The sequence below is a fragment of the Pinus tabuliformis genome, chromosome 1_2 (genome assembly GCF_031772625.1).
Source record: "Pinus tabuliformis cultivar Carrire ecotype Pingquan chromosome 1_2, CPIR1, whole genome shotgun sequence".
NCBI lineage: Eukaryota > Viridiplantae > Streptophyta > Pinopsida > Pinales > Pinaceae > Pinus > Pinus tabuliformis.
The window spans coordinates 1,208,635,329-1,208,650,721 of NC_142298.1; the positions used below are offsets into that span (position 1 = coordinate 1,208,635,329).

Here is a 15,393-nt window from a genome sequence, read left to right on the forward strand (position 1 = left end):
ACCTTTCTCTTTCCCTTATATTGTACTAGATTGTTTCCTTTTGCTACTATTGTTGCCATTTTAGTGTTGACACCTTTTCTATAAACAGTTGAGTATCTGCATATATTGGCAAGTTAACTAGCACTTGTTCAACTGATTCCCCAGTACTGTTTTCATTGGTCTCTTTTGAAGCATCTCTCTTTGGTGCCATGGTAATAATGACTACTGGAGAGAAGTGCTTCACAAGTGCGGTACCTATGGGACAAAAAGGACACTTATGGAAAGAAAACATTAACTTTAGCAAATATACTTCCAAGACATAATAAAGTAGCAAAACAGGCATCTTATGAGAGGGATTGTGCAATTTTCAGTAGCAAGAGGGACTGGCTACTTGTGGGAACTATGCATTACACAGTCCTAGCAACCAAGGATGAAGCCTAAGGCTTGAGACTACATAATACATAGCCCCAACCTGGGCAGAGACTAGGAGAGATAACATATTGCATAGTCTTAGTGGCCAAGGTGACAGGTTGACCCCTAGAACTAAGCAGTGCATAGTTGGAGCCAGCCTGTACTATGCACTATACAGTTCTAGAGGCCAAGCCTACGGCTTGAGCCTTAGGATTACATAGTGCCCAACTGGGCAAGGCAAGATCTGGATGAGGAAAGGGTAGATCTACCTAGTGGAAGTGTGAAAAATGAGCATAAATGAGTGATGATGTGACCTTGAGTGAAAAATTGACTACATATGAGTGAATAAATGTAGATCAAGTGCAGAAACTGATCAAAAAGCAGGAAAATCAAGTAGGTGAGGAGAGTCACCACAATGGCGACTATCGCTGCAAAAATAGGAAAACTGATGCAATACTTTTGAAAGGAAAATGAAAACTTAGAACAACGCTTCTAAAAGTTAAATAAGTTGAAACGTCGGCAAACATGAAGATAAATAAGCAAAACAACACACATAAGCGAAATGATAAATAATGATTGAAAAATGGTAAAATACGACAAAAGAGAAACTCACCTAGAAAAGTGATGACGACCCCACTGAAGGTTCCATGATCTCCTCAGGAATGCTAGAGCTCCAATATCGTATGTGTAAATGATCCATAGAGCCATTGATTAACTAGATTTGAAAAAACGAAGGTTTATGACGTGCAAGCCTAAAATCAAGGAAAAAGTGACACTTAGCAGAAGCTTCTAAAATTTTCATTATGCCACCTTCACGAAACTAATAATGGATCCCTATTTCCTAGGGATTATTTTTCCCTTTAGTTTTCTTTCTTTTCCGGGGAAACTTGCCATGCACATTGTCGGGAATGATTGTGCAATTCTGGGGAATTGGGAAACTTTTCGGCTTAGTGCATTGTGTAGTTTCTGAGCTCAATGTGGGATTACACAATTTCTGGGCTCAATGTTTAATTTCCTTATGATTACGCAGTTTCTAAGCTCAAGGTTGACTATCATTCTGAACTACACAATTCACATCATCAAGGCTCCTTGCCTTCAAGGATTGGCAGTTTCTAGAGGCAAGCTTAGAACTGCTAAAATACCAAGTTAGGAGGTTAGCTTGTGACTTAGAAAGATCAATTAATTGTGAAAACAAGAGAACACAAGAACAAGTGAAAAAAATAAGTCTCAATCAAAGCAAGAATACATGATGACAGTGCAAGATAAGCTCCTTTGAATAGAAGTTTAGGCTCTAAAATCTAAGCATAGGAAACATTTTGGAGGGTGGTTGTAGCCACTACAACACTTCCCTACAATACAATGTTTCCTTCCCTGACATGATTGCATGATGGAATACATATCCTTATCATAGGTGGGGTATATCCAAACAATATCAGAGGGTGTTCACTATGATAGGGTACCGAATGTTCTTTTGAATGAGGACTGCACCAATCAAAGGCATGTGTCTTAATCTCATATGTTTTTAGCAAGTATGGTAGGGTGAGGATTGGTGTATACAAAAGGTAATGTTTCAATTCATTGAATTCCTTCTATTATGACTCAAACAATAAAATATTTACCTTTCATCCACCTTTGGTGACTTGACTTAAGGGCCAAGCAATATAAGAGAACCCCAACATGAATTTTCGATAGAAATCAACAAGGCCCAAGAAGTCATGAAGCTCTATTAGAGTTGTTGGGGCCAACCAATCTCGAATGACTTCGATCTTGGTTGGATCCACATGCACACCTTGCTCATTAATAATGTAACCTAGATATTGGACCTTTTCCATGTTGAAGGAGCATTCTTCCAAGTTAGCACATATTTTGTGCTATCACCATGGGGGATTCACTCAGTGAACCTCTAAAATATCCGAGCATTCATGGCATATTAAACAATACCCTTAATTTGAATACATAGTGGAAAATCTCTCTAAAAACCACATTTAACCCCCTACCGGTATGAACCCAATACAACTTCCGAATTTAAAAAAACCCTACTTTCACTAGATATTCTAGGTATTTGTTTTTTCATTAACATGTTTTATACCCCTTTTTACTTTTTCATTAACTCTGAGCTCAATTTTTTATATTTTCCAATATAAAAACCTTTTACCCCCTATATATCCCCCAATATATTATGTCATTTTTTCCTCAATATATATCCCCTAATATGAACCCACGTGTTATGATATTTCTCCCCCAATGAAGCCCACATGACTATCACAGGGTGTGAAGGACCTACCAAATATGTTACAAGTGCTCTGCCAAACTCTTATTGAAGATGAGGATATCATCTAGATATACAACCATGAAAATGGTGGTGAAAGGCCAAGATATATCATCCATCAGCCTCATGAAATTTTTTGGGGCATTCATTAAACCAAAGGGCATGACCAACCATTCAAAAAGACCCTCATTGGACTTCAAAGCGGTCTTCCACACATTAGTTGGCTCTATTTGGACTTGATGATAGTTGGAATTCAAATCAATCTTACTAAAGTACTTGGCCCCCTTAAGCTGGTTAAGAAGGTTGTCAATCTGGGGAATCGGGTACCTATTCTTGACTGTTATTTTTTTCGGAGCCAAATAATCAATGTAGAGTCTCTAGGTTCCATCCTTCTTCTACACGAGTACAATTGGTTTTTCATAGTGGTGAGGAACATGATCGGATGTGCCATTTTTGTAGCAACTCTTGGATTTACCACTTGATTTCCTCATTTTATAGAATAGAGAAGTGATATATTGGCTTATTGGGTAGAGGTGCACCAGGGGTCAAATCGATTGAATGACTGACTGACAATACAAGGTACCCCCGTGGGCGAGGAGAAAATGTATTTGTATTCTTCCATTACCTTATCCACTTCCCTCTATAGCATGGATGAGTCCTATGTTGAGGCCATGGATGTGGTTGTGAATCAGGAAGAAGACAAATTTCTCAGTCTGATATATGACCTTATAGCATTGTTTTGTAGAGATAAAAGAATGGAAGTAGATAAGGCTACCTCTGGTATCATGTACAATTTCCTACCCAAAGTGATAATAACACTATGAGGTCTAGACTCATACATAGGATGATTCTTCCATAATTATGGTTGCCCTAACATAACATCAAAAACTTCAAGGGGAGTAACATCACACAATACCTCATCCTTGAATGGTTTGATGTTATAGGTCAAGTAGCACTATTTGTTGACGCAGATATATCGCCCTTGATGGAGCCTGTAGAAATTTTGAATAATTTAACACATATTCACAGAGATTATCCTGATCATACAATTATAAGCGGAACATGTATAATACATAATCTCCTCTACGTTGATCATCAATTTACAGAAGCAGAAACATTCACAGGCACACATAGAAGCATCAATCAAACTCATTAACACAATATGTATCCCAGGGAAAGCATCTCGCTAAAAACTCCACACTATCAGTATATTATATTGATTGAATCATGTAACAATACATAGTACAATACTCATCCCAAGTACTCAGTACTATCTCCACATGCTACACACAATACAGCTCAGATTTGATCTCCAAATCTCCCCCACTGCTTGCCTGCCTCCACAGCTCAATACCTGCTCAAGAACTGATGAGAATGGCTTACCAAACTCGTATTTGACCTGCAAATAATCACTCACACTCTGTTGGACATGAGCACAGGCTACAATTCTTGATATTGGCCAATTCATTGGCATACTCAATCCCTTTGATTGTGCAAATCATCATGCACAGCTATAGTCACAACTAATAGCAATCTGATTCTCTAACACCTGTCCCTGCTGAACTGAACATGCACTGACATGCAACTGAGTTAACTGATGTATTCTATAGTTGCATTATGAGTTAATAACTTGTGAATTAATTAATAACTAATTCACCCAACTCACCTCTACTCTATTGATCAGTTAGACTAAATACAACCAGTTTAACAAAGCTAAACTGAACACAACTCCATCAACTACACCTCCAGTCCACTAAACTCAACTCACTTGAGTTCTAACTGAAGTCCTGCATGCAAATATTAGTCATCCCATAGGTAACCACATATTTCCTTCTGGGATCTGCATGTACCACATCCGTAGCTCATCCTGAAGTGCTCCAAGAGAATAAGATCAAGTTTATAGTCCAAATATTATTATGAGACAATAATATTTGACTTTTCTATTTTTGACAGCCAGTCTAAGAATAGACTTTGATCACTCACACTGTGATCACTCACACTGTGGTCACCCACACTGTGATCACCCACACTATGATCACCCACACTATGATCACTCATACTGTGATCATCCCTGCTGGGATCAAAAATAGAACTTGCGCCATAATTTGCCTGCGGGCCCACTTAGTGAAGGAAACTCTTTTCACTAAGCTCCATCATCTTGTTGCAATCTCAACAAGCATTTCTTGTTGCACACTTTTCAACACTCCCTGTCAACAAGAAAGGCTTCCTCTCAAACCTGATCCTGAAACTCTGGAATGTTCTCCATGCAACACATCTGGCTAGTCCACTTGCTCTATCATCAAAGTCTTTGACTGCTATTGCCTCTGTCGAATGAAGACTCTGCATCTCTGTGCTCTTCAGTATCTGACTGCTCTAGCCTCTGTCACTTTGATCTTTGACTGCATCCGTGTTGCTGCTGGTTCTATCTCCCAGCATTGCATCCGCACTGCACCTCCCAACTGACCTCCCTATTGGGATAGAAACACCCTCTGATGCTAAAGCTCTACCTGCTGCTAACAAGTTCTCCCTCTCTGACATCTGCACTACTGCAACATCTCCATGCATCTCACACCATTGCACACCTCTCTGTGCCACCTAGCACTGTGCAAAACACTTGTGCCTCCCCCATTGCTGCAGCCTGCTAGCTATGTGCTGTCTTGGGATTCCCTGCACTGTCGCTCTCTCTTCCACTCCATTCGCATCTGTCTCTACCCAATCAGTTAGTTCCTACTACTACACATCGGGGCTACCATAACAAGGTCTCATCCAAGAGGTTGGGTACCTCAAGGATCTTGCCCCTCCTCCTAGGGACGATCAATCCACATCACCCCACCTCCTACCTGGAGGTATGGCTACATGCGATCCCTCAGCCCACCTGGCTCGAAGTTTCCCCCTATTGGAGCTATCTGGATGAGTAGATGTCTCTACTCAGTCTCCTCTCAGCTTCCCCTGTTGTGGCTCCTCCACAACCTCCTGAAGCTGCTGCACCAATCATGACTCCTCCACAATCGTCTGAGACTTCTTCTGGCTCTGCATGTTGAGAGGTAATATACGCTCCCTCTCAACCACCAAGTCTCCATTAGTTGCCTCGCTGCTCAAGGCTTTGAATGCATCTTGAACCTCAAGAGCATAAAGGTTCTTGACCTGTGAACCAATCTCATGACAACGAAAGCATCTCACCTTCGATTTGTCAACCTTCTTCCCATCATTGGAAGAACTGGATTTAGAAAGAGAAACCTTTTCCTTTCCCTTCTTCGCCTTACTCGCTAAGGCACAGTTCTCCTCATCCTGCATGGATGAAGAACCATCTCTGGTGCTCCGTCTAATCTCCTCCTGCACAAGATCCGACCAAAGTCTCTCCCATCCTGGCAGTTTCTCCCTTCCATTCACCGAGTCCTGGTAGCTATGCCAACTCTTAGGAAGTTCAAGGAGTGCTAGACTCGCCATCTTCATCCGACAGTCACCCCCACACTTCCCAGCTCATCCCGGCATTGGGTGAACTTCGTGAGATACTGGGGCATACTATCTCCATTCTCACACTGAATGTTTCTGAGTTTTATCTCTTGCTTTGGAATTAAATTCAAATTCCACCAGCTCAAAAAACTCAACGACTTCCGATCTAGAATTCGTGAGAACAAATTATTTCTTATACAGAGATTGACTGTCTGGGCATTCACCGGATATCTCACCTTCCAAAAGAAGGATGAATCTAGAGGCTACCTGGTCCGATTACAGACTTTGCCTGAAGAAATAGAATGTAAACACTTCTTGAATAGTATATCTGATGATCAATCCTCGCTTGATATCCTGTAAAAATCTCTTCTACAAATCAAGCAGCTCTGATACCATGTAGAAACTTTTTCTACAATTATCTAGCTCTGATACCATGTAGAAATTTTGAATAATTTAAAACATATTCACAGAGATTATCCTGATCATACAATTATAAGCGGAACATGTATAATACATAATCTCCTCTACATTGATCATCAATTTACAGAAGCAGAAACATTCACAGGCACACATAGAAGCATCAATCAAAGTCATTAACACAGTATGTATCCCGGGGAAAGAATCTCGCTAAAAACCCCACACTATCTGTATATTATATTGATTGAATCATGTAACAATACATAGTACAATACTCATCCCAAGTACTCAGTACTATCTCCACATGCTACACATAATACAGCTCAGATTTGATCTCCAAATCTCCCCCGCTGCTTGCCTGCCTCCACAACTCAATACCTGCTCAAGAACTGATGAGAATGGCTTACCAAACTCGTATTTGACCTGCAAATAATCACTCACACTCTGTTGGATGTGAGCACAGGCTACAATTCTTGATATTGGCCAATTCATTGGCATACTCAATCCCTTTGATTGTGCAAATCATCATGCACGGCTATAGTCACAACTGATAGCAATCTGATTCTCTAACACTTGTCCTTGCTGAACTGAACATGCACTGACATGCAACTGAGTTAACTGATGTATTCTATAGTTGCATTATGAGTTAATAACTTGTGAATTAATTAATAACTAATTCACCCAACTCATCTCTATTCTATTGATCAGTTAGACTAAATACAACCAGTTTAACAAAGCTAAATTGAACACAACTCCATCAACTGCACCTCTAGTCCACTAAACTCAACTCACTTGAGTTCTAACTGAAGTCCTGCATGCAAATATTAGTCATCCCATAGGTAACCACGTATTTCCTTCTGGGATCTACATGTACCACATCCGTAGCTCATCCTGAAGTGCTCCAAGAGAATAAGATCAAGTTTATAGTCCAAATATTATTATGAGACAATAATATTTGACTTTTCTATTTTTGACAGCCAGTCTAAAAATAGACTTTGATCACTCACACTATGATCACTCACACTGTAGTCACCCACACTGTGATAACCCACACTGTGATCACCCACACTGAGATCACTCATACTATGATCATCCCTATTGGGATCAAAAATAGAACTTGCGCCATAATTTGCCTGCAGGCCCACTTAGTGAAGGCGACTCTTTTCACTAAGCTCCATCATCTTGTTGCAATCTCAACAAGCATTTCTTGTTGCACACTTTTCAACAGAGCCACATAATGGTGTATGATTGCGGGTGTGGGGTTCTTAGTAGGCCCAACCACTTAATGACTTCTACTGAGATGAGGATATTTTGACTCCCACTATTAACAATGAAATGCAATGGAGCACCCTTCACCCATATTTGTGAGTTAAAGAGATGCTCACCTTCCTCTGTATCTTCAAACTCACTTTTATAGAACTTGGTGGTGGCAATGGTGGCACTGAGTTACACATCATGATTTGTTTCTCCTTATCTAGGTTTGGTTCAAATTTGGAACCTATGTCTAACTCTGAAGCTTTTAGTTCAGCCACTAGTGACTACTTTGCACAACGTTCATTAGTGTTATGAGTGGGGCTCTTGTGGAAATTGTACCACTTTGTCATGTCTTTCTTCGTCTTCCCATCACCATTCTTTGTTTGCAGCTTTGACGGGTTTTCCCGGGGCGATCCACCCTATCTCTATCCTTTTATTGCAGTTTGGGGATGCCCTTACCCTATTTCTACTATGAAGGATTCACAGATCCAAAGTTTCGCTTCTTCTGTTTAAATATTTCTCGATTTTGATAACATATAGGTATGTTGCACCAAGCGAGGAGATGTCTCAGAACTCTATTTATATCTGGATGTATCTATGCAAACAACCATGGTACTTGAGCACTAAATGTCACTTGGATTCCTTGATACCCAGCTTGGTGCGCAAGGTATGAAAGGTATTTGTGAACTCTGGCACTGCTTAGTCCCTTTCCTGGTGTAGTATATTCCATCTCATGTACTGGTCTTTGTAGCTTCCAACAAAGTAATATTGTTCCTTAAAATCATCCCTAAAAGAGTCTCAAGTGGGTGCGACTAAAATAGTGTAGATTCCTTTATGGCCCTTTACTCACAATATGTTTCCTATCAATCTTTGACATGGGAAGAAACCTTAAGGAGTGCAAAAGTAATATTTTCTCTATCAAAAAAATCATGGACTAAAAAATATCCTTCTTGTAGATTTAACAATCTATCTAGTGCATCTGCATCTATGCGACCTTCAAAAATAGGAATATCAAAATTAAATTGTACCTTAAAGGGGTGGAACCTCCAAAGTGGGCACTAGATGAATATGTGTTTCTTATTGGTATCTGCCAAAGGATCTAGGAAAAATTATCCATCATCTAATTCCTTTGTCACTAGAGGGATTCTTTGAGCAACAACTTGATAGGATATATTTCTCCCTCATATTTATTTTCTTCCATTAGGGTAGGTTGTTTTGGTTGGTGAGGATGGTCTTAGAATGGATCAAGCAATTCGAATCCTAACTCCTTATACTCTGGCCTTGTTAAGGACATGCATATAAAAACAGAGAAACAATATATTGCTCTAATACTGCTGGTCAGGATTTATGAAGGGAAAAAAATTGAAATACATATTCCAAAACATATAGATATAATGAAACTTGACTTCAATTAATAATGGAAAAAGTTGAAACTATGTACATGCAAAATGAAAGCAAACTAGCTCGAATTGTGGTAACCTATCTTTAAGAAGAGATGTGATAGTTATGCACCTTCCTGAACTGTTCTACAATGAGGCTTGGAGGTCATTTTATCATGAAGAAGCAAAGATAGACCCTAAACATCCAAAAAACCAACCCTAAGAGATGAAGTTCCAAAGGCTTATGGGCCTCGATAGGGTAAGTTGCAACATCCACTTCCTGGGGTTATAGCTTTGGCATGATACGATCTTCGTTTGGTGTGCATGATAGCCCATTGGAATGGTCTATTCAATGAGTACAAATTTTGACTTTTGCCAACAATTGATAGGTTATGACTATCATCAGCCCATTTCCCCAAAAAATATCATTTAGGGCCTCAAAACAACTTCAAAAGTCCACAACCTAAAAACTGCCAAAAATAAATAATTGCCAAAATAGGAAAACTATGTTGTGAGTTAGTGGAATGGGTGAGTGACAACCAATATCCACGTGGATCAAACATATACCTAGATTACATCTCAATTTTAAAAGATTTGTGACACTACCAATCTTCCTAATATTTTAACTCAATTAAACTAAAGTAATCTTAGAACACTTGTAATGCTTTTTGAGTATATAAATACAATTCTAATTTTTTTAAAGTAATTTCTTACCTCATAAAGTCTCATAGGCCCAATTTGATTTCAATAAATATTAATCATTATCATCCTTATTATCAAATACTTTCTTAATAAAAAATGAAATCTCAATACTATAAAATATTAAACTACAATAACATTCATATTTTATTTTCATCTAACAAAATTAATTTTAAATAAATATTAACCATAAATACTAAAACAAATGCTTAAATGCTTTTAACAACATACAAAAATGCAAATATAAAATTGACTACCCTCACTGCATCAACTTATTATAAAGCAACCCTGCATCATATGTTTCTAACCTCATAATAAGATACAAAAATGAAAGTTATTCCATGCATGCATCAACTTATTATAAGACAACCTGCATCATTAACTATATAAAAATATTTGTTTTAGGCTTAAGAGGAGCCTTTCAATTTACCTGAACTTTAAAGATAATGTAAAAATACTTGCTATTCTAATTCAATCCTTCCACGGATTATCTTAGGAAAAATATCTACCCAAAATTATATTGTTTTATTTTATCAAATAATATATCTACCTGCTTCTCAATTCTCCAATCAGAAAGTATATTTTCTACCAAATATCAAATGTAGTATAACTTTTCAACATTTTCACCATGGTTGAAAAGTCCACAATCCTTGGTCATTGGGGACCATATTATTATTATGATGAGTGATATGTATGAGGTAGACATAATTTATGATGATGAGTGATATGTATGAGGTAGATTTTGTGTCTAGAATTATAATATGTTTCGTACAAGTGTCATGACATATCCCTCCCCTAATTAGCATTATGAAAATAGATTAAAAATTTGGTGCACATAAATACTCTCCCCACCAACCCAACACCAATGTTCTATTGGTTCTATAAGTATGATCATCATCCCCTGGTGGAGATATCATTTCATCCTGAAATGTAATTTGGCCTTCTACCCACTATTGCTGGGGTAAGGTGAAAACAATGGAAAACTGACTTAAACTGCGTTTTTTATTTTATGATCGCATGAAAGCTGAGGGCACGCGCATGTTCATGACATCAACCTCCAACTACTTACTTTGACCCTGAGCTGCCAACTGTAAGCATATATACAGATAACTCTGTGTATATAAATACAAATAGGATTTGATTGTACAGATTGGACCGCGGAACTAGAGACAAAGCAATATTGGAGCCCTATATAATTGTTATTATTGTTTTCTGTGCTTTGGAGATTGGTGGCAACTTGTAGGTGGGGCTGGACTTAGTTCAGGGGACTGCAGATATAACTTTGGGTATGTGTGTCACCTCCAGATTCATTTTGGTGGCCTCTAGATTCAGCCAGATTCATTAGGGTATGTCAATGGGTGTGTACCCTTGCACGGAGGAGCAGGCAACTTCTTCTGAAATTCTGGGAGGGGCTCTTGCTGTAAGTAGATCAGAAGAGAAGTTGTGAGAGGATTTATGAATTCTCCAAGACGAATCCTGGATTTGAGCAGTGGGGAAAGAGTTTGTAACAAGATTCTGGAGTTGGGATCACTCATAGCATGAGAAAAGTAGGTTACATCCCCAGTTGAGTTCTTCCAAGAAACAAAATGAGATAAAACTATTTGGGTCTTCCCTGGAATTTGTAAAGCTTACCTATCAGACTGGAATGAAGCATTCAGAGAGCTACACTAGTGTTACATCCCATGGAACAAAACCCTTACATACTCATTGCAGTATAAAGAGTGAAATTGTGCAATATCCTGTTCAAAAGCAACATAAACAAGTATGGGATCTTGCATCGCCACCTCGGAGCAACTCAACTGTTCCAGTGTTTCCTGTTGCCCATTTTCTTAGTGCTTGCTATCTCTGCAAACAGCAGTTGAGCCATGGGAAGGACATCTACATGTACAGGTCTGTTATAATGATAATACCATGACTTTTCTGTCAAAGATTGATTTAAAACTTGGAGCATCACATTGAAATTTTCTTGCAGTTTCAGGTCAATGGTTCTATGTCAGTTTTGCACTAATGTATCCAAAAGTCCTATTCATTTCATCTAGGGTGTTGAGAAAATTCGTTTAGTTTGATGTATTGTGTTTTCCAAAGCTCCTCGAGGTTTTCTTGGGTCTGAAAAATTTCTTGTTATTGATTATTGCAGAGGTGACAAAGCATTCTGCAGCATGGAATGTCGTTACCAACAGATTTTGATGGATGATGGAATGGTTTTACCAACAGATTGTGATGGATAAACAAATGGAAACTGTCCAATGTTCATACTGTGAACAAGGAATGGTGTTTCAATGTATATATTGTTTTCATCTAGTGAGCTCTAGGAAAATACACCGCCACAGATGGTACAAATATTTGTGTGTGTTTTTTTTGCCCACAAGTTTTTAAGGTCAAATCCCCTCTAAATTTCCATAGGCTATGTGCAGTGATGGAGCTCTAAAGCTTCCCAATGTACATGTATTTTTTAACCGCATGCTTAGCTGCAGTTCCAGTTAATGGTGGAGAAATCTAGATGGCCAGTAGAGATGAGGCAAACTTGAAGAGAGGTAGTCATACTCAAGGCATATGCTCTTCTGCTTTTGTTATGATGACAGAAATTGCTGAGTACAATAGAAAGGCATATGCTCTTATGCTCTTTTATGCCTTTGTAATGTCTGTGGATTGTCATGATGTTTGCTAGCAGAATAGTCAGGGATATTGCAGATTTCTGATGTGTTTTCCACAAATAGTGATCAGAACTTAGCAATAAAAGCTGAGTACTTGAGCATATTATATATATATTCTTTGCTTTTTGTTCGAGGAATACTGCAACGGAGTGTCATATTTTTTTCCTTATGTTGTTGCTTTACGTTATCTTGGAAGGATATGCTCTAGTGGAAAAGTTGGCAGGTCAGTTACCATAGCATGGGATTTGCACTTGGTGAAACATCCTTAAACGTGCTTACATCTTACTAAAAATTGAGCTCTACAGCAGAGGAAGTATGTTATCCAATTTTCATGTATAAAGCAGGAATACGCTGAAATAATTTCAACTCCGAATCCTTCTGATTACTCCCTTATTGGGACACCCAGTTTCGAGATTTCTACTTTATATAAATTTAGCAGTCCTTTGATTACTCCCTTCCCATAACATTCCAACATTAACATACAACATGAAAATAAATCCAAATCCAATTTCATTCCAAAGTACGTTCCGATTTTTGCAAATTATTGGGTATAATAGCGCTCTGTCATCATGGTATAGTCCAAACAAAAATGCTAGTGTATGTTACATGGGAAACAAGCAGTGGAAGACGGGAATTATGGTCTGAAAGATTTCAGATAAGTTACTTACACATAGTATATACTTTAGGGTTCAAATATGAGTTATATATATATATATATATATATATATATTTATTTATTTATTTATTTATTTATTTATTTTGGGGATTGGGAAGTCTCAACCTGGGATCTATTTCGAGATCTCCCAAGAAGGCTAACTAAATCTCCATCATTTCTCACCTTACCTGCATACTTCCCAAATTACTATAGGTAGGTATCTCTTTTTATGAATGTGGTTGTAAGTTTTATTTTCAAGTGGATATCCTTAATATTTATAACAAATAAGTGAAAATAAATGAGAGCTGATTAAATCATTTATCACCTTACCTGCATACTTTCCAATCTACTATATGTAGGTATCTCATTAAATCATTTATCACCTTACCTGCATACTTTCCAATCTACTATATGTAGGTATCTCTTCTTATGAATGTGGTTGTAAGTTTTATTTCCAATCATTTAAAATTATGGATATTCTTAATACTTATAACAAATAAGTGAAAATGAGTGAGTAAAAATATGAATGTGGTTGTAAGTTTTATTTTCAATCATTTAAAATTATGGATATCCTTAACACTTATAACAAATAAGTGAAAATCAGTGAATAAAAACTGATTATTGTTTTGAATTTTTAACTGCATAGTGTTTTTTCTTTGTTTTATTTTTTTAAGAATGAATTTGTTGTTTTATATGTTTTTTTTAATTATTTGTTTTCTTTATTTTTTATTTTTGGAAGAACTACTTTGTCGATTCATATGTTTTTTTTAATTATTTATAGATGTATAACATTATGTATTTATAAAGTAATTTTGAATAGTTTACTTTAAATGAAATTGTTAATATAATGATTTAAAATATTATTAAATTATTTTTATTATTTTTTAAATGATATTTTTTTCTATTTTTTTAATTTCTTTAGAAACATAAAATATTTTTATTGTTATATTAAATTGTAATATTAATAAAATAGTTTCTTTTGTTTTATTATATTAAATTGTAATATTATGAAATGCTTTGTAAAAATAGTTTCCATGTTAAATAGTTCGAAATTGAATAGTGTAAGTTAAATTGTTCAAGACACAAATAATTTCCATAAAATGCAAAATAGTATACTTTTTTAACAAAAAAAATTATGATAGAATATAGTGTCAAAGCTCCAAAGGTTATGCCAAAGATCTCTTAGAAGTAGATCATTGCTCAAGAAATACTTTCAAATCCTAACATCATGAATAACTATAAAAAAAATGGCATTTCTCTTGTTATTTTCATTTTTACATTCTTGCAACATGCGAGTAACTATGATGCAATGTGACATATTATAACGCAAGTAGTTTTCATTGTAGGTGAATGAGGACCAAAAAGATAATCATGGGCTACTACATTATTTTTATCTTCCACATTAATGTTTCATACAAAGAATTGTATCTATATGATGACGTTCCACCCCAACTCATGTAGCGAAACAATCCTTTTTTTCACACTTGGGAGTTTTCATAAGGGATAGTGTACAAACATGTGATCTTAGTGAACCATTCCCACACCAAGAATAATGGGCATCTTGGGCATAAGGTATGATATTAATCATAAAAGAATATAAACTAGGGCATGATAGACATCAAGGGAAATATTGGGACATGATTAGTGTAGGATGTAGACATGGGCATGATGCACAACATGGGACACATATTATTTTGAGTGTTGTCATTTTTCTAGACACCAAGTAGTGTTGTCACCTTCACGCTTAAAAATATGTGTAAAATAACTTTGAAATGTAATGAAAAATGTCCAATACAGTTGCTAAGACCATGTTGCACCCCCAACATACCCATAACGATGTATTGGTCTACCTCAAAGTTAGTATTTCTAGACCTTAAGGCTAGTATATTAGTGGACCACATTCAGTAAGCATCAAAATATTGATTTATTTTTTTCTTTATATCATTTGAAGAAATGATTAACAAATGCTTTATTACTTAAGAAGTTAACTTTTGCTCCTATATATATTATATCCTTACTCCCATGGTGGAAGGCTTTCCCCTATCTTTGAATATTAGTTTTCAAATAATACTTGACATATTCTAATCCAGTATAATGAATGAATTGGCCCCCTTTAGGTTCAATTAGGTTCAAGATGTTGGAATTTACAAGGTAAGTTCCTCATATAGAATATCAAAGGACACTGCTCACAAACGGATCACAAATCAATACACCAGTATTATT

General features: G+C 36.8%; 1 protein-coding gene across 1 annotated transcript; it reads left to right on the forward strand.

Moving 5' to 3' along the window:
* The first annotated feature begins 11,098 nt into the window (after positions 1–11,098).
* LOC149210610 (FCS-Like Zinc finger 10-like) lies at positions 11,099–12,605 on the forward strand. Its single transcript, XM_089394461.1, has 2 exons — positions 11,099–11,751; positions 11,999–12,605. Exons 1-2 carry the CDS (start codon positions 11,507–11,509, stop codon positions 12,087–12,089), a joined length of 336 nt encoding a protein of 111 aa, XP_089250587.1. The 5' UTR covers positions 11,099–11,506; the 3' UTR covers positions 12,090–12,605.
* The last annotated feature ends 2,788 nt before the right edge of the window (positions 12,606–15,393 follow it).

Bases quoted from the DNA above. Each gene is read 5' to 3' on its own strand.
- LOC149210610 (XM_089394461.1), top strand. From the start codon at position 11,507: ATGAAGCATTCAGAGAGCTACACTAGTGTTACATCCCATGGAACAAAA. The intron at 11,752-11,998 runs GTCTGTTATAAT...TGATTATTGCAG, and splicing joins AAGGACATCTACATGTACAG to AGGTGACAAAGCATTCTGCA.